The sequence below is a fragment of the Rhinolophus hipposideros genome (assembly GCF_964194185.1).
Source record: "Rhinolophus hipposideros genome assembly, chromosome: 12".
NCBI classification, from domain to species: Eukaryota; Metazoa; Chordata; class Mammalia; order Chiroptera; family Rhinolophidae; genus Rhinolophus; species Rhinolophus hipposideros.
In genome coordinates this window covers 25,326,507-25,350,750 of record NC_138058.1, presented here as the reverse complement: position 1 = coordinate 25,350,750, position 24,244 = coordinate 25,326,507, and the positions used below count along the sequence as shown (strand labels likewise).

Genomic DNA, 24,244 nt, shown 5'->3' with positions numbered 1-24,244 from the left:
CATCTTTTGAAATGTTAGGACTCCATGCCAATGCGCCAAATCTTCATTTTGCCAAGATACTGTTCTCAAAATCTTCATTTTGCCAAGATACTGTTCTTAATATGTACAAGATCCCTCCTCCCTTTGTGAGACAGCATAAGCTGCCACAGAAATGTGACAACTGCCTTTCTCTCACGTTTCCTCAATCCCAAAACCCCAGACTGACATGCTGATAAAGAGTAATTTTCCATTCCTACACATGAGGTATCTCAAAAACAAAAATCTAAATCTAACATTAACCAAGGACTCTGAGGGCCAATATCCGTGGCATCAGTGAGTTTTGCCGGCAAAATATGATCTCATATTGCACGCTGTATTTGAACTGCCACTCATTTGGATAGGAACCTGATGTTGAATACATTCTCCAACCAACCATTTTTTAAATATAATCAATGGAAAATAATACAAATTTAACCCAATATCTTCAGAAAGGAAAACCGGTTAAGCTAGTGAAAACAATGGGAGAGGGGGGGAAAAGTGACTTTCAAAAAATAATAATGGATTTCTCCAAGGTGGCCAAAGAAAATCACAAGGCATTTATTTTTCACTTTCACCATTAGAAAGAACATGAAGGAAGAACATGATGAACCATACAGAAAGTTGTAATTAATTCACAAGCAACCCCCAGAGCTGCCTCCATCGAGAGCAGCTTTACCTCAGTAAGGCCAATGTTCTTCCTTTTAATGACATTCTGCAGAGAGTTGCTCAGAGTCCTGGTTAGCACCAAGTTTGTCGATTTACGAATCATGTCATCAACTTCAGTTGAACTGAAAGAGAAATGTCAAGAGTCAGTCTTACCAGATAGCAGAATTATTTTGCCAACAAACAAGATGCCAGTGGTACTGGAAATAGCAGTAGTAATAGTAGTAGTAGTACCACCGTGTTTCCCCAAAAGTAAGACCTAACTGGACAATCAGCTCTAGTGCATCTTTTAGACCAAAAATTAATATAAGACCCAGTCTTATGTTACCATAATATAAGACTGGGTCTTACATAACATCATATCATATCATATATCATATAATACTGGGTCTTATATTAATTTTGCTCCAAAAGACGCATTAGAGCTGATTGTCCAGGTAGGTCTTATTTTGGGGGGAAAAGGGTAGTAATAGTAGTAGTAGTAGTAGTAGTAGTAGTAGTAGTAGTAGTAGTAATAACAACAACAACAACAACAACGGCAGCAGCAAATAACATTTATTGTTTACCAGAAATTATTCTAAGTACTTTAATGAATTAAAATTCATTGAACCTTCACAATAACCATATGAAGTAGTTTTATTATTATCTCAATAGATGAGGAAATGAAGGCACAGAGAAATTAAGTAATTTGCTCAAGGTCACACAGTGAGTAGAATACAGCAAAAAAAAAAAAAAAAAAAGATTTTCACACAAGCAGTCTAGCTCTAAAACCCACAGTATTTAAACACTATGTTGTCCTGTCTCATGGTAGATAAAGAGTTCCCCTGCATGATTCCTCATTAAAACCACTGCTTCTCCCATACTTCCACATTCCTTAATAGATTAATATTTAAAATTTCCCAACCTGGTCTCTCTGTAGACTTCCTACACAATTAGTTGATAAAGATCCCAAAAAAAGGGTATCTCTGGTCCTATATTATTATCTTTCATATAATGCTATTTAGCTCTCATTCCAAGATAAATGTTTCAAGCCAGTAGTTTAATTCTGAATGCATGTTTTACAATCCCACTTACTACCCCAAAGTGATCAATAAAGACATTTTCTTTTTATCAAAGGAAACTAAACATAAAGCTATTTTTCCAAAGCTATTTTTATCCCAAAACTATTTTTATATGCAAAGTTTTTAAAAAGAAAACAATCTTGCAACCAAAAGACTAAATTTGAGACCTTCGTGAGCACCCGAAAACATCACCCAAGATGGCTTTCTGTAAAAAATATCCTCATGAGACAAAGATTCCTTCAATTATAAGGTTATTATTGTAATGATATTTGTTTATACATATCCAGAAAAAACTTAAAGATTGTGTGAGCAGTTCTTTGTCAATAATTTATTGCTTGTGGACAACGGTCATAAATTTTATCTCACTGACTTCTTTTTCTACAGAAGAAAATCAGAGGCTTAGTACAATCAAATTAAAAATCTTAAAATTCTAAACATATAAGCAAGCTACATTATCATGCTTTGTGGAAAATAGAAAATATTAGAAATAAATAAGACTACAAAATGTAAAGCCACAATCAGCTAGGAGGAAAAAATACACAAAAATATTTTTACAAGGTCCACATAAGGATATATTTAATTGATGGATATCTTCTGGCCCACTGTCACCCTTTCCAAAATTATTATTGAATTGAAATACTTCATTCCATAAATATTTGTTAGTAGAATAATGAGATCACAATGTTGTACAAAATAGTCTTGGTTCCTGCCTCCATGTATTAAACTCATAATTACATCGTATCAGTTATAATATGAGCTATGAATACGTAGAGGTTGCTATAATAATGATTAGCACAGGTGTCCAAAATAATCTGGTAACCCTCATGTTATTCACTGTCATGGCATCCTGTGCTTATTACATAGCTCTATTATGCTTTAAGAAGACCTAGCAGAAGTTCCACTTTTAGATACTATGCAAAAGATCAAAAAAGACTGCTATTAGGTTGAGGCAAAAATAATTGTGGTTTAAAAGGTTAAAAACAATTGCAAAAACCTCAATTACTTTTGCACCAACCTAATATTACCTTCATAACAATAAGAAAGCTAGGTCTCAGCTAAAAGTTGTATTTTCCTTAAACATCATTGAAGTGTAATGTGTAATTGAACTACACTGCACACTGGAACAAGCCCTTGAGAGGTGAGCAAAGAGTACCAGGCACTTTCATATCTGAGGACAACTGCCTGATCTGGATACACATGGATGAGAGAATAAAAGAATCATAGGCTGAGAGGCTTTAGTGGGATGAGGAGAAATCAGCCAAACCTTTAACAGTGTGGGCTGATATTACAAATTGGATCTTGGAAGAGTTCACAAACAAAAATAAATACAGTGACCCAACAATGCCCCTGATAAAAATTCTGCTCAATAAGAAATAGTGGGGGCAGTGCTAGAAATCAAAGAAATCTTGCAAATTTTGAAAGAGGTTTAGGTTCCAGGGCTCTACTGAAATTCAATCCGAAGAAGAACAAAACTAACTAAAGCTGAAACCCAGCTCAGCTCAAATCTTGTTAGAAGTATAGATAAGCTCCTAGTCAGAAGTTTTGGAATTTCAGAGTTGGTCTTGCAAACAAAAAGACTTCTGCAGTAGCATTTGAAATCAGAAGTAATTTAAAACTAATTAAAACTGAGACTCATCTTCAGTTCATTCAAGTAATGATGTAATCTGAATGATCTACCAAACAGCTAGGAGTCACAGAAGAAGAAGGAAAACTGAGAAAGGAGACATACCAGCAAAATCATCTTCAAATCTGATAAATGATTTCAGCCTACAGATCAAATAAGTTCAGCACACACCAAGCAGAAGTCATGCAAATAAAAAAACACATAGGAACATCACAGTCAAACTGGAAATTGCAAAGATAAAGAGAAAATCTTAAAGGCAACCAGAGACAAAAGACCATACATTCAGAGAAACAACAATCAGAATGATAACTTATTTTCTTCAGAATCAATGGAAGCAGATAATGGAATGACATCTTTAAAACTTTAAAGTATGGGAAAAAGGAAGACTGTCAACCTAGAATTCTACATCTTGAAAAATATAGTTTTGAAAACAAAGGTGAAAAAAATATTTTTAGACAAACAAAAGCTAAGGAAAATCTTACACAAGCAGATATACTCATACATTAAAAGAAATGCTACGAGAAATTCTTCACACTGCAGGAAAGTAACATCAAAGGGTAACTTAGATTGACAGAAAAGAACAAGAAAGCCTGAAAATGGCAAATATCTGGGTAAATATAAAGAACTACATTTTTCTTTGAATTTTAAAATACTATTAAATGTTCAAAGCACAAACAATAATATGTTTTAGGGTTGAAAAACAGGTGTATACGTGAAGCACATGCCAACAATATCAAAAAAGGGAGAAGAGACATTACAATATACTGTTGTAAGATTCTTAAATTATATGTAAAGTGACATATTATTCAAGTTAAATAAGTTAAGGATGCACATTGTTATCCCCATAGAAATCACACAAATAGACAATAAATAAATAAAACAGAATTTCAGAATTTTTTATGTAACATAAAAGAGAAAATCCTTGCAGGAAAATAATGAAAGCTTTATTTAAAAGATTAATTATCCTTAAAGGGTCACAAAAATTTCAATACAGCTGTTTTCCTTGTTTTGAAAGCCTTACGTTTACGAGAACTAATTTTCTTATACACATTAGGTCTCACATCCCATATTGTTACTTCCCCACCATGACAGCTGTAATTGTCAAAGTGGTCTCTGTCACTCCAGGTTGTAAGGTAAATGTAGTTCAGGAAATAAGGTAAAAGGAAACCAAAGAGAAAATGGCAGAAAAGCCCCCCAAATTGAATACATATTTTAAATTGTCAATGTTAAAGATATCAAAGGGAGTTTTCAGGCAAAGAAGTAATATATTCAAGAAAGAAAAAGACTTCTGAACAATTTACTCACATTATCCCTTTACCTTATTATCTTTCCTCCAAAAGATGATAGAAAAAGTCATTCTGCAATGTACTTGTAATAATTTATATACAGTAACATACCTAACAGTACCCAGAGACCATTCTCTGATATTAGGTCATTTGAGGGAGAAGGGGGATTGTCCTGGGAAGTATAAACTAAAAAAAGTTTTAGTTTATAACATCCAAAGATAATCTCACTCCAGGAGAATATTTCTATAAGATCAATCTCATTTTTAGAGAGAAAAAACGAATTAATTGTAAAAACCCATATTTCACCTTTTATTTAGTAAGAATAGCTACCAAACAAGTTACTCAAACTATTTTCCAATTGTGTTTATTTTCAGTTGCCTGGCTTACCATACATTCCATTCACTCATTCATTATTTTCTTTTCTTTTTTTTTTTAAATTTACTGAACTAAGTGCAGAATATATGGTATTGAGCAAAACATAAAATGTTTCTACCCTTCAAGAAACCTTTTCTACCATCCTCCATTTGTCTCAGAGTTGGTTCCTGAGATGTTCCTATATATCTCCATCACTTTGCACCAATTGTTCAGCTCCTCAATGAGATTAGGTACTCCTTGAAGACAGGGACCAGATTTTTAGTATCTTAATGTCCTTGCTACCAAGCATTATCTGACAAACAATCGATTACTCATATAATGTATGGTGAATAAGCCAATAAACAAAGGAGCCTACAATCTGGCACACAGAAACAGAGATGCAAGTAAAGCAATACGATTTAAGATAAGCTGTGATAATAGTATTCATAGGAGTCATTAGATCAATTCCAAAAGGAATGGAAGTAGTCAAAAAGGCTTCATTCAGCACGTGACGTTTAAACAGTATCTTGATGGATGGTTAGAAGCTAGTCAAGAGCACTAATAGCAAAAAGTGATTTGAAATAGAGAGAAAGCCATGAGCAAAGTCAGAGGTATAAAAGAGCATGTCATGATCAGAAAACAGCAAGTAGGTTGGTCTGACTGAAGCGTGGGGTGACAGGGATAACACCCTGGGATATAAATCTAGAACGGGTATGTGAGGGAATAGGTCAAGGGGTGGGAGAAGGGGCAGATGGATAAATATGGCAATCTAGGGGAAACTGTATCCTGTGAGTCATGAGGAATCCCTGAAAAGGGGAGAAGAATAAAGTTAAATGATAAGATTTGCTTTTAGGAAAATTATTGTAGGGGACACAGAACAAAAGGAGGAGAAAGAAATGATATATGGCTGGGAAAGTAAAGTTAGAGCTAGAAGAAAAACTAGGGGACTATTTAAATAGTCCAATTCAAATATGTCTACAGGAATCAAAGCCGTCACACTGGGAAGAGAGAACTTCAAAGAATCCATATAATTTGGCCATCAATTAGATTTAGGGAAGCTCATTTACAAATAAGCACTGCCCTCATTTGTTAGTGCTTCTTTCAGAGAAATTATTATGACAACTACCTGAGATAATGCAGGTAAAATACTCATACAAGGACTGCCAAAGAGTAACCATTCTCAACATGGCAGTGACTGTTTCATTCATGCTGGTGCTGATCAGATTTGAATACAGCTCAAACACTCCCTCTGTGACTGTGACAAAGTTACTTAACTCTCTTCCCCACTTCCTCCTCAGTAAAAATGGACTATGCATTGTAGTACCCCACAGATAAGTACTTCTTTGAGTTTTACAGATGTAATAACATATTTGTGAAGAGTTTACAAGAATTTAGACCAATGCCTGAAACTTTGTTTTTAAGAAAAAGTTATTAATAGAAAATAGGAGTTGAGAATGATTCTCGGGTTTCTGATTAGGATGAATGGCAGTATCATTCACTGAGAGGAGGATCCTTTAGAAAGCCAATCATCATGACTGTTCTCCCTCAAATTCTTTAGGATGAACGAAGTGTTGGTTCTAGGAGTTTTGAAAGTACACTAGCCATATTACAATACCCACCCTGCTATATTTTAACTGTCTATTTTCATGTTTATTAGCCTGAGAAGATACTGACAATATCTAAGGGCAAAGAACTGGGTCTTTTTATTTTGGCATTCCTGAAAAGTAAGATGTGTGTCGTATATAAACATGCTCAATTTATGTTAGTTAAATAATTAAACATAAATTAAAGGAGACACAGATACCTTAAACAAATCCAGAAAATATTTAAAGGGAATATTTCCAAAGGATTTTACCTGTTACTCCCCTACTGGCCTTAAAATTTCATCAAGTGGAATGTAAAAACTAGTATGTTATACTGCTCTTTTCCTGTGAATTCTCACTAATAGAAAGTGTTCGATTGCAAATCTATAAAGCGAATAGAGAATAAACTAAGTAATATAAACAAAAACAAATTATCCGAAAGTCTCCAACTTTCCATTTCACCATGACTCTATAAATATAGCAGTGCCATGCTGTGAAGAGCTAATACTGACTTTCAAACTCAGAGCTGAAAGGAATATCAATCGTTTTTCAGAATATTTATGAGTACAGTCACAATCTCAGTATTTGCTGCATTGCCACTGTTTCTTACGATACCTGAGGTGAAGATCTTCTGAAAACTTCAGACAGGCGTAGATAAATTCTTTAATTTGGTTGTAAACTTTTGGCACAAATTCAGAGAAGGGAAACTTTTTTGGAAATGGTTGCTGTAAATGCAAGAATTAATGAAAGCAAGTCACAAAGAAATATACACTGAAGATACTTGTAAATTAGCTAAAATGCAAAAAGAATTTTCTTCCACATTGTGAACTGTCAGCTTAATAACCTCAATTTATGAAAGTATTTCCGTGAGTTTCCTGATACCAAAAACAATTAGACACTAATTTAAATAAATAATTCAAATGTTCTCCAAAACATGAAGGGATGAATAAACCGTGGTACATATTTAGCAGTGAAAAAGGAATGAACTATTGATAACATGCAACAATCTGGATGATTCTCAAAAGCATTACAATGCTGAGTGAAAGAAGTCAATCTCAAAAAAGTTACATACTGTATGATTGCATTTATGTGGCATGCTAGAAAAGGCAAAGGTAGATGGACAGCAACCAGATTGGTGGTTGCCAAAGGTTGGGGCCAAGGGGAGGGATTGGTTAAATGGGAGAGCATGAAGGAACTTTTGGGGATGATGAACTATTCTGGGGTATTACTGTGGTAGTACATACATGACATACATGAATCAATGCATTTTTTCAAAACCAATGGAATTACAGCACATAGGGAAATATTTACTATATATTTTGGGGAGAAAAATGTCCTAAATATATAATAAAAGCAAGTAAACCAAATTGGAACACTCCCAGCAATCCCCCAAATACTTCACCAGTGACAGGACCCCAAAGCCATCTACTGATTCCTAAAACAGGAACTTGCATTCTTCAAAGCCCGAAAAGCATCCTGAAGGTGTTCGAGATTTCTAACCCACTGAGTTAAAGGGAATGCCTTGAATGAGACTGATAAAATGAAAGCTTGTAGAAGATGCCAAACCAGAGAAGTTTATGTTAAAGTATTCCTTACCTTTTCCAGCTCTGTATCTTGGAAGGGGAATTGTCCTACCACCTTTTTATACATCTCTTCACTTGTTACTGGTATAGGACTATAGTTGTCAGAATCAAGTATGTTTCTATAAAGAAAATAAAGAAGGGAGAGAGGGTGAATCATTAATGATCAAGAGTAATTTTTAGTTGAACTCCAATGGTTATACATATATCACAACCCAAAATAACTGTTTTCCAGTTCCTAGTCTATTCCTTTTACAAAATAGATATTTGGCTTCAGGTAAGGATGGCTTTAAAAGAAGACAGAAACAAAGCTACATTCCGAAACAAATGGAACACAATTATAAACATGATCTCACAGTATTTGATGATACAGAAAATTTTAAGGCAACATGTTGAAGCCCTAAGGCAAGTAAGAAGTGAATTATAAAAGAATGTGTGCTTTGGAAAAGGCAGAGGTTATATTTGTCTGTTTGTTTTTAAATAAGATATATTTATGTTCTTTAACCTCATACTAGATCTTCTAGTTTAACTTTCAAAATAGGCAGATGAGGAAAAGCAACTTCTATTATATAATGAATCCAAACATGTTTACTTCATATACGGCTCTATATTAGGGATGAAATTTTTTTCATCCATCAATTCTGACTCAACCAGGCTGGGGGTTCTATAATAGCAGAGACTATACTACCAAAATCAAAACAGAAATGTACTGAAGATACCAAGTCAGATGCTCTTAAGACCATGAATAGATCATGTTATTAATTTTTAAGGTTCTTATATGGAGATACTACTCCATTAAATACAATTGCACCATTAGATAAATGTGGTTTTTAGAAATACAGATGTTTATATTAATTTACAAATGAGTTTCACTATGTGATTATCAGAGATATCTTCATAAACTATGAAGTGTAAGATTTAAGGGGCAATGTAATATCTTAAAGCTGTGAGAATTTGAAAACAGGGTGAGCGGACCTGGGGAAGGGGTCTCGCAGTGAGCAGGAAGATCACTTTAAGTAAAGGAGTAAAGGTTCAATGGAGAAGAAACTTAAGTGAATTGACATGGGGTATATGCCAGGAAAACAGCTTAAGGAGGAGTAACAGGATAACTTTCTTATTGTTGTATGCATGTTACAATAAATATTTAAATAATATACTTCAAATATTGGATTGCAATAGGCCTCTTTGTGTGTGGAGAAGGAAGAAGATGAGGAATCACATGAGTGAGTCTTTCAAAACGTTCCAAAGAAGTTAAATAATTCAAAAGGGCTCAAAAGACATAAACTAGACATGGTCCTCAAAGAGAAAACAAAATATTGAATAAGAATACACAAGATGACACGGATGATGTGAACCAAGGTATTTGACAGTAATTCAAAGAAACAGAAAAGTCGCAATGGATTTGGGGACTGCCTACATGGTAGACACTAACGCACTGAGACTGGAATTTTATTTCGGATATGACTGCAATTTACCCGAATTATCAATCATAACCTAGATCATAGCTAGAAAATATGAGCCAAAGATACTTGTTGCTCATTACACCTGAAAAACCATATGCGTAAACACATGTTGAACAAATACATACACACACACACACACACACACACACACACACACACACACGACTATAGATAATTTCTCACCTGAAAATACCTGCCCACTTCTTTAGCAGAGTTTCACTATACTGATCTCTGATTTCCAATAGCATATCAAAAAGCTGATTTACAGGAAAGCCATAAACCTGATACAAAATAAGAAAATAGCTTTGTATTAAAAGGTGATTATTTTTTTAAAGCAACATCACAGAGATTAGGCACTGAAAGATTTTTGTTCTTTAGCCAACAATTTAAATGAAACCATGATAGGCAAATCTCTCATTCCCACCTAATATCGAATGTTTATCTCTCAGGAGTAAAAAAGATACATGCCAAAATATGTAAGCCAGTCAGAAAAAAAATAAAAAGATGAAAATTAAAATTAATATATACAGGGTATACTGTCACTAAGCTCTTCCAGAACTCCGCCTTAACGCTTAGCAACCATCAGCAGTAGGGAGAGAAATTGAAAATGCTACCCATCCCACCCACTGTTCTAATGTTATTCTACTGATATAATATGTGGTTTGAATCAATAATTACTCAAGATGGGAGTTAAGAAACTCTAAAGTCACTCAGGCACTATATCTGAATTAAGGACATTTTGAAAAACTAAAGTAGTAACTGGTTCAACCAACTGATTTACTCTAAGGAGAAAAAGGGGGCATGGGAACTATTTATGAGAATAGTCAAGGTGATGATCAGGAAATGCTATAAAGAGATAAAAAGATCTAGCTCTAGGAAATGAAAAAACACAACTAAAAATCAAAAGGTACTGATTCAAGCTTAGGCAGACAAGGAAAAGATCTGGAGCAGATGAAATACTCATCTGGATCCGTATATGTAAACAGAAGTCACAAACCTGCAGTGTATCAGCAAAAAGCACGATGAGGTTCTTCAAATCTAACACGAGGTTTGGATCGGAGCAGTAAGACTAAAGGAAATGAAAAGCAATTAGGAAAACATCTTAATTATTAGAAACAAAACTAAATGTTGATTTATTTAACTGTTTAATGCTTCACCAGGTGGAGGCTCTCTAGAAAAGGTCCAACCCTTTCTTGGTTTAAGGTAAGGCCAGATTCCACCAGGAAAGAGCTGAGTAGAGACTGCAGGAATTCATGATCTATATTTTGAACACTTAAAAATTTAAAAACACACTTCGAAATAACTCTTCGGTTAAAGAACAAATCAAACTGATATTGCAGATTATTTTCAAATGAACAAAAATGAAATATTCCAGATTAAAACCTACAAAATGTGGCTAACTCCATTTTCAAAGTAAATTTATTTCTTTACATGCAAACATTAGAAAACACAAAAGATTGAAAATAAACTAAGCACTCAACTCACATCAGTAAGCCAAAAAAAGCCAAAATAAATCATAAGTAAGAGTACAAAATCGATCAAATTAAAAGCAGAAATTAATGAAAGAGAAGACATGAAAGATTCAATCAATGAAACCAAAAGCTCAAGTTAAAAATAAAATTAATAAAATAGACAAATCTTAAGTAAGTCTGATTAAACAACAAAGAGAAAACAAAACCAACTAATACAAAGACTACAAAAGAGAAACTAAATACAGAAGAAAATTAAAATTAGAAATGAAGTCCACATACACTTTCTTATCAACAAATTTGAAAATTGAAATGACATGGAAGATATCTTCTGTGGGCAGGATTCAAGGATGTATATGTCACATTTTAAAAGTTCAGTGATTTTGATATTCAAATTCTCTTAATTATAGGTTGGTTGCTTACTCTCTACTTGATATCTCAGTTCCTGAAGAGATCTGTTAAATTCTCCTACAATGGTATTGTTCATCAATTTCTCTCCTTATTACTAACAGTTTCTGTTTTGATGTGCATTGATGTATAAGTCTGCTATAAATGGGCTATTGTCTTTTTGGTGGGTTAAAACTAGTATCAATACAGAATGTTCCTCTCTTACCCCATTTAACTGTCTTCAACTTCAATTCTACTTGCATTGTTGAATATTGCTGTTTTGGCTCCTCTTTCCTGTCAATCTTTTCAGGTAATCTTAATGTATGAATACCTCTTAGTAGTCAAGCTATAAAACTTCCTAAGTGCGGTATATTTGTAATCTTAATGTATGAATACCTCTTAGTAGTCAAGCTATAAAACTTCCTAATTGACATTTCCCATGATTACAGACATACTTGGACCTATTACAGCCATTTGAAGTGTTCTAGTTACGATTCTTTTATTTGTTTCATGTTTTTCATAGGAGCAATACTTTTAAATTATCTTATAGTGGTTATTTATAAGTTTTATACTTTCTGTCTATTATTTACTTGAAGTAATCTGTAGTTTACATTTTAAAACCTTTTTAAACATTAAGCCTCACCTTTTATAGATATTCTTAATAGCATTAATCTTTACACATAATCAGTTATGTAGATTTATCTGAGTTTTTACTCTCTTCTTTTAATACATTTTACTTCATCCTATCCCATCTTGTACTTTGGATTTCTTTTTCACTTTTTGTAGAATACCAATAAGATAGGACAGATGAAGCATAAACTGTGAATCTTGATATGTGTGAAAATGCCTCCCTTTTGCCCACAAACTAAAATAAAAAAATTTTAGACGTGAGAAAATTGTTGGTTGTCATTCACTTTGCTTGACACAAAATGCATCCTTTCAATTTTAATAATCTAGGCTTTCTTCACCACAAGGAAATTTCCTTCTTTTATTTGTTTATTAAAGTTCCCACCTTTGTGACTTTCTAAGTCTCTATTATATACAATCAAAACTCTCCATCATTAGTCATGTTTCTTAACTTCCCTTTAATATTTTCAATCTCTTTTTGCCTTTGCTCTTTATTTTGGGACATATATTTGACTTTATCTTCTTGATAACAGAATGATATGCAGTTTTATCTATTTAATCTTTGAATTAAATTTCTCCATTATGGAATCAAATTTCTATAAGATAAATGTTTATCTTTGATTTCTACCCATCTTTGGCTTGTTTCCTTCCTTTCCCTCCTTCCTACATTTTTTACATTGTGAATACAGTATATAAACAGGAAAAAAGAAATAAAACCTGTATGTAAAATTTTACCAGGCAAACAAAACTGAACAGCACCAGCGTGCCAGAGACGCCCGACTGAAATAATCACAGCTGTTTTTCTCCCCACTCATGGAAACAATATCAGGACTTTTATTTTCATCAGTACCATGTCTTTCCTTAGTTTTTGTTTCTTTGTATTTTTTAACTTAACAGATTTTTTTTAGAGCAGTCTTGCATTTACAGATAAATTGAGCAGAAAGTGCAGAGAGTTTCCATGTGTTCTTTCACAAATACATTCAAGCATACTTTTCCCTACTACAATGTTTTATATTAGTAGTGCGGTATATTTGTTATAATTGAGGCACCAACGGTGACACATTGTTATTAACTAAATCCCATACTTTACATTAGGGTTCACTCTTTGTGTTTTATAGTCTATGGATTTCAACATATATAATGTATATGTATATAGAGAATTGATTTTGTATAGTAATTTTGTGTCACGAAACTTGCTAAGCTTTTCTATTAGAGTAATTTTCTGTAAATTCCTCTTTATTTTCAATGTATTTTCAATGTAAAGAGGAATGTAAATTCCTCTTTATTTTCAATGTATTTTCAATGTATTTTCAATGTTTCTTTAAAACATCATCTGCAAAAACGACAATTTGCTTCTTCCTTTCAAAGGTTTATTTTATTTATCTTTCTGCCTTTACAACACCAGATACAACTTCAAGTACAATACAAAATAGGAGCAATGTCTTTTAATCTCTTAATGAATTAAATTATATTAATAAACTTTGTAATGTTGAAATAAGCTTGCATTTGCTACTATCAACTCAATATATTAATGTTGTTTGTAAATTGTTGGGTTCAGTTTTCTAGCATTTTTTTTCAGGATTTCTAATCTATATGTATAAATGAGCCTGATCTATATTTATGAGTTTATAAGTTTTTGTACCATCCTCATCTGGTTTCATTATCAAGACGACACATACTACATAAAATGAGTTGGTTAGTGTTTCCTCTTTTCTATTCTCTGAGAGTTTATGTAAGATAGGAATTGAGGATAAAACTCCCTAGAGCTGGAGATTTTTTTTGAGGGAAGAATTTTGACTGCTTTTTTTTTTTTGTAACTTCTGGTTCAACCCTTAACCTGAAAGGAATAATCCTTTCCAGCTTAATGTGGGGAGGGCACCATATTAGACTCTCCATTTTGGGTAGCCCCAATAGGCTGTCAAGATCTAAGTTCAAATTGTCTGAACTAACAACTGACCTCAAGACAAAGGCAGCTTAAGTGTTTAGCCTATCTCTTTGGATTCTCAATTTTCCCTGGATTTGGTCTGGAAATTCCTTAATAACCTTACTAAGCGTTTTGAGACTTAAAGATTATCTCACATTTTATTACATATATATATAATAATAGTTGACATTCATTATTGTTCAGCTTCAGCTTCACGTGTACAGTGTAGTGGTCAGACATCTACACAGCCCATGAAGTGGTCTCCCTGATAACACATGTGTCCATCGGATACCTTACAAAATCTTTACAACATTATTAATTATATTCCCCAAACTGCCTTTCAGTTTGTGGCTACTTTTTGACTACAATATTGCCACGAGGATGCTGTTATCTTCTATTTGATGTAATTGGTTTTCCTCAAATATTTTATGACTCTTGGCTGCCTGTTCATGTTTTAGAATGAATGCTTAGTATGGATAACCGGTATGGGTTTCATCCTCTGCAGTTGTAAATCTGTTTCCCAAGAAACTGACTACAGGCTCTTTGTATGTGGGTGGGACAGATGAATTACTTTGTTCAAAAACCAGCACTAGAGAACTTCGCTTATCATGCTATTGTCTCTCCTGTGTAGATGGTAAGATTGGCCAAAGGAATTGGCCAAGCAGCAGGTTGGCCAAGGATTTTGGAAAGCAGACCTTGAAATAATTTGCCTTATGATTTCTCCTAGGCCCATTCCTGCTCGCTGTATTTGTTGACTCTAAATTTTGATTGTTCCTATATTCCACTTGGAAGAATGTCTCCTACTTTGACAAGAACCACCGCTAACATATTTAATGTAATTTTTTCTTTGGTGCAGTCATTATTCAGATTCCATCTGTTTTCTAAGTTCAGAAAATTTTTCAAAACTTCAAGCCTACAGCCTGGTACTTTGTAGAGTTTCTCATTTTAGTTTGTTTGTCTTCCCATGTTATTTCAACGAGAATTTTATTAGATCTGGAAGACACACATGCTTAGTATACCCTCTGGCTCCAAATAACTTGAAAATATGTATGTGAAGGGGCATGAGTTTGTATGTGGGTATGGGTGTGTATAAAACTACTATCACAGTACACGCTCTTATCTACCTAATTCGAAAAAATGTGCAATATTTAATATCTACCCTATTTCCCCGAAAATAAGACCTAGCCGGAAAATCAGCTCTAATGTGCAAAAATTAGTAAGACTCGGTATCATATCATATCATACCATATCATATCATATCATATCATATCATATCATATCATATCAGACCGGGTCTTATATTATAGTAAAATAAGACTGGGTCTTACGTTAATTTTTGCTCCAAAAGACACATTAGAGCTAATTGTATGGCTAGGTCTTATTTTCGGGGAAACACAGTATAAAACATAAGTTATTGTGGTCACACGGGATTGCATTATTCCATAATTCTGAATCTTAAAACACCTTTTCAGTATTATCTGATGATACTGCAATTATATTAGCAGATCTAATATTGAACCAATCCAGATATAAATTCTCCTTTGTATTAGCATATTATTCTTTTACTATATTGCTAAGTTTGAATTCTAAGTGAGATGGATTATGTAAGATCTTTATTGTGTTTTGAAATCGGCATGAGGCTATTACACACATTAGTACCTGAAATAGTGTATATTTCAAAATGTTTTCAATTTATGCAATGACTAGTAATTCAATCAGAAAATAAAGAGTAGTTTTAGTCATATAGAAAGTTAGAAAAATATATAGATTGTGATAAACAAAAACATAATCACTCAGATATAGAGTTTGTGTTTGAAATTTGTTTTGATGTTTGGGTTGTTCTTATTTTGCTTTCCTTGCTGGGTAATATAACACAATGAACAGTGTCATGAAATGGAATTAATATCTATGGCATCAAGTACTCTGTCTCATAATGGATAAAATGGTTCACTGAGTAAATGTGGGTGATGCGAAGTTATGTTTTAATAGCTTTCTTGAGATACAATTCCCATACCATACAAGTCACCCATTTAAAGCACATAATTTATTGGTTTTTAGTTTTTTTGTATATTTGCAGATATGTGCAAACATAACCAAGTCAATTTTAGAATATTTTCTTCACCTCGAAAAGAAACCCCATGCCTTTTAACCCATCATCTCCTTACTCCTCCTCCCCACTCCCAGCCCTACTTTCTCCCTCTGTATACTGATGCTGAACTATTGGGGATGGGGATGGGGGCTGGGGCGACAGGGAAGCCAGGGTGGAGAAGGCATTTGTCAGTCAATTTTCAATTCAAAAGAATACACAATCAATCTATAAGAAAAACTCCATTAAGATTAATTTTCTCCATACATATACACTTTAATCAGCACACTTGGAAAGTGTCCTGCTCTTAATGACATCAAATGCAATTGCATGATGAAGAAAGTATATTTTCCTGCTGAGAGAATCCTACAGATTTGTCACATTCTCAAATGTATCAGTCATATACAAAAAGTTAAGAACCACTGCTTTACATAGAAAAAATTGCTTGGAAGAAATCTAAGTTTTCTAGAAGAAAAACAGCTTCTCCCAGGGGAAAAAAAATTGTTAACACAGTGAAATGGCCAGATATAAAATAAACAAACAAAATCAAGGACTTCTACAGAATAACAGCAATACTAGTTCATAAATATGATTGGGGTAAAAAAAAAACCTTCCTCAAAATATTCCCTGAAAAAAAACATAAAACACCAAAAACAGGACTTAGATGGGGAACATATAAAATATTTTACCAAAATTCATGAAAGCAAATAAATGAGAAAAATACATTTCTGGTGAAAAATACCAGTGAAAAAAATACTTCCAGTGCAAATTACCAGATATTGTAATATGTCAATTACCTCCAATTAAATCTACAGATTTACTGCATAGTTTAGACTGTAGTTCAATTTTCATCTCTATGGAGGGATAAGAGATGAAAGGGACGTGACAAAGTGATTCTCAAATTAACCTGGGAGAATAGTACGAAGATAAATAGTCAGCATATTTTTAAGAGAAGATTTTAGAGAATATACATGTCCTATAAGAAATTAAACCATACTATGTCAGATGTAATAATCAAAGCAATGTTGTATTGATTCAAGACATGCAGACAGAAGAAGGGCGGGCGGTGGGGGGGGAAGGTGGGGATCATAGAGCATAGAAATAGACCTTAGTCTGTTTACGCATATATAACACATATTATTTATATAGCATATTATTATATGATAAAGGAAGCCTTTCAAACATGTTGGGGAAGGACAGATGTTATGGACTGAATATTGTATCCCCCAAAATCCATGTTGAAGCCCTAACCCCCAGTGTGGCCATAATTGGAGATGGGGCCTTAGACAGATAGCTAAGAGCAAATAAGGTCAAAAGGGTAGAGCCCTAGTCCAAGGAGACTAGTGTCCTTACAAAAGGATGAGGACATAGAATAACCCTGAGGAACAACCGCGGAGGGACGTGATAAGAATGCAGCCATCTGCAAACCAGGAGAGAGTACTCACCAGAAACCCACCATGCTGGCGCCCTGATCTCAGACTACCAACCTCCAGAACAGTTGAGAAAATAAATTTCTGTTGTTTAAACTACTCAGTCTATGGTATTTTGTGATGGCAACCCAAAATGAATAAAACAATAAATTATCACAATAATGTTACTACTGCAAGTGATGAGTTACTGTAAAAATAATTAAAAGATAGAGTCCAAACTCATACCCCGTACTAAAATAAACTTTCTATGTCTATAATTTATATGTAAAAAAAGAAACTATAGAAATTCTAAAATCAAATATAAAAAATTAATTACATATTCTTTAGAATACAGAATATATAAATTATAAAGTTAAACATCAATAAATTTAATTACACAAAAAAGTTTTAAACTTCTGTAAAACCATGAAAAAGAAAAACAAGGTTAGAGACACATGAAACTAAGAAAAAATATTTACAACCTATAAATCAGACTAGGGATTAACATTTAATTAAAGACTAACATTCACTAATAAATAATGAAATATAAAAAACATATTAAAATATAAAATAAAGGAAATGCATATGAATAGAAAATTCTAAGAAGATATACAAATAACTAAAAACCATGAGGAAATTTTCAATGTCAGTACCAATCAAAGAAACACATTAAAATAAGATATAATTTCTGACATTAGACTGGGAATGATTTTTTCTTTTCAAACATGACCCTGTAGTAAAAGGAATGGGGAAATGGGCATTCTAACAGATGATACTTAGAGGGATATTGCAAATTAGCAATATGCATGCAGCACCTAAGAAATATACAGATCCTTTAACTCACTAATTTTACCTCTAAGAATTTACCCTAAGTGTAAGCACTTGTGCACAGACGTTTTTATATAAATATTCACTGCAAATTTTATAACAGCTAAAAGACAAAAACTTTTTTTAAAAGCTTATCAAATACATTATTTTTTTCTTATTTTTTTATTAGATTCAGGTGCACAAGACAAAGTAATACTTAGATGTTTATCATTTATATCCCTCACACTGTGTGAACTCCCCTCCCCTCATCCACTATCCCTCTACATTATTTTTTTTAATGGTACATTCCTACAATTGACCCTACCCCCACCCCAAAACCATAAACAAAAATAAAAGGAGAAAAATATTTGCAACACATTTAATAATGACATATTCTCTTTGGTTTCAAAATTACATATTAACAAATCTCACATATATATATAAACAAATCTCATATATGAATAAATCATCCTTGCTATGTGGATGGAACAAAGGCAACTCCTGACCTCCCTACTACAATGCATCAAAACCAACACTATCAATCATTCAAGGAAGGAAAGCATAAACTAGACATTACCGTGATACTACTTCTTTTACCCTCACTTCTTATGTCTAATCCATCAGAAAGTACAACTAATCGTATTTTGTAAAAAATCTCTCTAATTCATCCACATCTCTCCGCAACTACTATCACCCCTGGGTCCAGCTATCATCTCCTGCATGGAATACTAGACTAGCCTACTAATTGTTCTGCCCACATCCATTCTCACCACTCATCCATTACTGACCCAGAATAATCTTTTCAAAACAGAAATCTGATAAAATATATCAGTAGATCACAGGAACTCATAATGAGGTAACTCACTGATCTGTTGTAAACATTCTGTACAATAAGAACAAAATTGTGAACTCCAAATAATTATTGCTAGGCATTATAAAAGGTGGTATGCAGCAGTGGCTGCAAACATGGTCTCTGGAGTCACAAGATCTGGGTTTGAATCCAAGCTCCACCACTTATTGGGTGACATTAGGCACGTTACTTAACCTCTCTGAGGTTCAGTTCCCCGGACTATAAGGTAAATATACTAATAACACATACTTCATAGGGATGCAGTGAAGAGGAAATATATATATGAAATACACATAACAGCGTTTGAGACCATAGCAAGCAATCAATAAATGTTAGCTGCTGTTTTCCTTTGCAAAGGACACCCACAAAAGTAAGCTGTTAGAGAACATGACAATCTGAAGTAGCCACTTCCACATGTCTTTAAAAGAGATAGCTCCAAACGGATGATTTCAAATGATATCCATGTGATTATTTTAAAGCAGTGAAACACTGAATAGTAGAAAGATAATAAGCTGGAAGTAAGAACTTCTCTTGGGCATCTTACTTACCGAATGGGTTCGGAGTGCAGCGATGGTTTTTGAAAGTGCCATTTCCCAAAGTTCATCAATGTAGGCTCTATTTACTAGGCCCTGGGTTGTATGTAAAATATGATCTTCAACCACAAAAAAGCTAAGATTGAGGAAAAAAGTAAGCACAGTTGTCAGAAATTACAGTTTGAATACTATCTCCAAGGTTTGACAAACATTAAGAGCTGCCATCAAATTCTAAGTTAACAGTCATTTTTTTCTTAAAGAAAGCTGTTTGGTATCACAAATGAAATCAGATTTCTTAGACTTAGAATTATGCTCTCGATCATCAATGTACTCTTAACCACTTTTACAGAAATTAGAGTTACATTTCTGTTAAATGTTAATCGTGTTATCCAGCAATTTAAAAGGGAGGAAAGTGTTTATAGGTAAAGGAGTCTAATTTCACTATATTAAAAAATCAGGCCATTAACAAATTTTTAAAAAATCAATAGATTTTCAAGAGGCAATGAAAGCTAAAATATATATTTTTAAGACCCCAACACAAAAAATATCAAAATAATCTCCCTTATTCTTACATGGACTTTCTTATCAAAGTATTGAAAAGGTTATCTTATAAAGGTATTAAAAAAATGCACATTTATTTTTTTAACATTTTGCTGTGGCTTTTTTATTTTTATTCATTTAAAATATATCTTCAGCAATCTTGCCTAAATCTTCATACTAAATAAACAATTCTTTGAATATGGAATATTTATGTCATATTATTCTGAATCTGTAGAAAAGAAATATCATAAAGCAATCCAATTTATTTCCCTTTAACTGCAGTCATTATTTTGCAATTAAAATAAGATGGTTTTATAAATATTGTTTCATTGGAACAGAGCCATGCTCACTCATTTGTACTGTCTATAGCTGCTCTCACACTGCAACAACAGAGCTGGATAGTAGTGACAAAAACCTTATGACCCGCTAAGCCTAAAATACTTTATTATCTGGCCTTTTAGAAAAACTTTGCTGATTATTTGGTTCTCTTTCACCAAGAATGGAGAAATAGAACATCAAATGTAATAAGATTACAACTCAATGTTTTTCTCCCTTTATCCACAAAAAGTACTCTTCAACAATATAATATTGAAACCAATAGAACATTCCTTCAAAATCATCAGAAAGTCAAAACTAAAGAAAAAAACAAAAAAAGGAATTTCCCAATGAAAACTTGATTTATTTTCTCAAGTCTCACAAATCTATATATTGAAAATATATAAATTTAAATACACACACACACACCCACACACACACGTACCTACCCTACAATTTGATTAAAATACTTCCTGTAGCCATCTAAAGTTTCATGCTGCAACAAAACAAATAAGAAGAAAGTTATTGCTTTTCTTCTGATACATTAATACAGAGTTAATATCAGTTATTTAATTTCTTAAGACTCAGTTCCCAGGTCTATAAGGTACATATAATAATAGTACCAACCTCATAAGGTTACACTGAGGACGAAATGAGATAATACCTGCCTAGTATTTAGAACAATTTCTGACACATAGCAAATGAATAGATGTTGGAGTTGCTATTTTCTTACTCCAAGTCACATTCATCAAAAGTGGTCTCAGACTGACCACACAAAAAAATTTTTTAAGCACATATGCAAAATAAATAAAAAATACCAGAGAAGAAACGTGAAAAAAGTGAAGGTGGTGATCCTACCATATTAGATGGAGGCTGGAGCACCAAACGGGCCTGTTTTCGCCTCTGTTTTCGGTAGTAATTCTCAAATGTTTCCCGGGCACCCTGTAAAATAAATGAAAGAAAAAGTTCTAACCCAAATGGACCAATTATTCTAACATTTTACGGGAAAAGAGAAGCACCCGGGTCTGGAACTGAGGCAGCCCCACATTTCTCAAAATCTGCTATTGTAACAATGATAGTCATAGAAAAAATAAAAATAACTATTACCATTTATTGACCCTTACTTAGAAATCCCGAAGGGATGGATACAAAAGATTCTCAAGAGGAAACTACCAGAACTCAACCTCCAACACACCAAAGCTCTGAATCAACTATCACAAATTCACAAGAATGAAGACAAACCAACGTTCTCATAGGTTATAACAACAGAAGAGAAAATGATCCTTAAAAAACCTCACAGATCATTCCAGAAGAAAAAATGTCCAGAATGAAAATGAATCATGAACAAAGGGCAAAATGAAGCAAAAAAGAAGGTAGGAACTAAAAACAATAAATCAGTCTTTCCAGATAGAATATAATTAGTACAGGATTAACACCAAAAGAATAACCAAAGCCCTGGAAATTCTCAGTGCACAGCTTCCACTTTTCACTTTGGGTTTCTGGGCTTAAATTGAAGGGTTTAAACTCTAGGGAATAAGAGCTGCCTCATGAGCTCTGTAGCCAGGTCTAATAGTGTCTTTTCAAAATTTACCTCCTTCCCGTGATCTCTCACTGTGACCTTATTTAGAAATTGGGTCATTGAAGATGTAATTAGTTAAATTAAGATGCAGTCATACTAGAGTAGGGTGGCCCTCAATCCAATATAACTGGTGTCCTCAAAAGAAGAGGAGAAGATACAAACAACACCTTGTGGTGACACAAGCAGAGATTAGAGGCATGCAGCTGCAAGCCCAGGAACACCAAGGAGTAACGGCACCATCAGAAGCTGGAAAGACACAAGGAAGAATTCTTGAGGGAGGATGGCCAGAGTCTGAGAGGGAGGATGGCCTTCTAACACCTTGATTTTGGATTTCTAGCCTCCAAAATTGTGACAGAACAAATTTATGTTGTTTTCAGCTACCCAGTTTGTGGTACTTCACGTAACAGCCCAAGAAAACTAATATAAGCTCAAACAAAGCTTTTAAAACATGATTCTCCCTTATTACTAAATTCTACTCTTAATCCAAGACTTCTGTAAATAAATAAGAGTGGGAAGGGAGAGACAGCACTGCACAGTGGTTACGAGCACTGATTTTGGAACCAGATGATCTCATTCAAATCGTGCCACTGCTTCTTACTAGCCCTATAATTCATATGACTAGCTAAATAACTTCCCTTTCTCAAATTTAACTTCTACTACTTAACTTTTTAACTTTCACTAGTAGGTACGCTGTGGTTCTCTCATTTGTAGAGATGCCAACCACACAAACTTGTTATGAAAATTTCTAAATCAAAGCTTTACAAGCAGAGTTATGACAAAGCTTTTAGAACCGTGTATGATAATAATCACCATGCAAGTGCTTATTTAAAAACTGAATAAGATAAAATCCTTGTGAGAAAGTATAAACCCCTGCAAAACCTAGTTTAGTTTCCTTCACCTTCCCAAAAGTCTGAAGAATTTTAGCCAATGTGATTTCTTTGAACTGGGAGAGTTGATTTAGGTACTAAATCAGGCAAACTCAGTACTGTAGCTCAGAGGTTGCCAACGGTTTTCTGTAAAGGGGGGGATAGTAAATGCTCTTAGGCTTGGTTAGCCATACAGTCTTTGCTGCAACTACTTAACTCTGCCCTCCTCGTGCAAATGCAGCCATACTCGTAGACAATTTATAAAAGGGGGTGGCTGGCTCCCGTAGACCCTATTTGTGGAAACTGAAATTAGAATTGCATATAAATTTCACCTGTCATGAAATATTATTCTTCTTTTGTTTTTCTACCATTTAAAAATATAAACTGTTTTTAATTCACAGGTCAGACAGAAACAGGCAGCAGGCTGGATCTAGCCCATGGGTCATGGTTTGTTGACCCCTGGTGTAACTTAAAAACAAAGGTTTTAAAATGCTGAAGTGATTATAATTGTATACACCTGATATTATCTGCCTATAAAATGAAATCAAACATTAAGACAGCTCTTTCAAGGCTTTCTTCGTCCATAAGTTAATGAGGTAGCAAATGATTCTATTTGAAAAAATAAGATGTGGAAACTGCCTGTTGGTTTGTTAAAGTTATTCCCCACTTGTCACCATTTCACGGCCTAGTGTTGTTATTAAATGTCAATTACATTCCATACACACTGAAGGGCTTTTCATTTTAAGGTTAACAGTCCTAAAGGTCTTTTATTATTCTGGTGTGACATTACATGTTCAACATGCTTTGGAGCCAAGGTATACTTAGCTGAGAATTTAGGGAAAGTCTTCTCTCTAATTAGACCATGGTATACTAATTTAATTATTTGCTATAAATGAGAGAAAATATATAAGATGAAATTCTATATAAATACCAAATCATGAACCTCAACTTAATTCTAAACTACATACAGTTTTGCATTTCAAATATTCATTCAATAAATGAAAACATAAGACAAGACCAATTTATCTAATAGGTCTGGCTTCCCCATTTACAAAAATGAGTTAGATTTTTCCCTGCAGGCTGCTAAATAAATTCACCTCTGATTATTCTGTTTCCTCTGCCAATTTTGTCAACTCAGTGCTTACAGGTGGAATTTGAGAAGCAGATGTCTGACCAGTCGGGCTGAGTCATTGATTAAGTGCCTGCCTATTCACAAATAG

The 24,244-nt window shown here is 33.7% G+C and overlaps 1 protein-coding gene across 2 annotated transcripts in view; it reads right to left on the bottom strand.

Annotated features, from left to right (window-relative positions):
* The window catches only part of EXOC6B (exocyst complex component 6B), a 583,153-nt gene that overhangs the window by 275,510 nt on the left and 283,399 nt on the right, over positions 1 to 24,244 (bottom strand). For both annotated transcript variants that reach the window (XM_081069629.1, XM_081069630.1), the window contains exons 9-16: positions 21,438 to 21,521; positions 21,029 to 21,075; positions 19,740 to 19,860; positions 10,630 to 10,701; positions 9,816 to 9,913; positions 8,186 to 8,291; positions 7,205 to 7,314; positions 695 to 806 (exon numbers count right to left, since the gene is read on the bottom strand). In XM_081069629.1, coding sequence (XP_080925755.1) covers positions 695 to 806; positions 7,205 to 7,314; positions 8,186 to 8,291; positions 9,816 to 9,913; positions 10,630 to 10,701; positions 19,740 to 19,860; positions 21,029 to 21,075; positions 21,438 to 21,521 — 750 coding nt within the window. The remainder of the gene's footprint in view (positions 1 to 694; positions 807 to 7,204; positions 7,315 to 8,185; positions 8,292 to 9,815; positions 9,914 to 10,629; positions 10,702 to 19,739; positions 19,861 to 21,028; positions 21,076 to 21,437; positions 21,522 to 24,244) is intronic.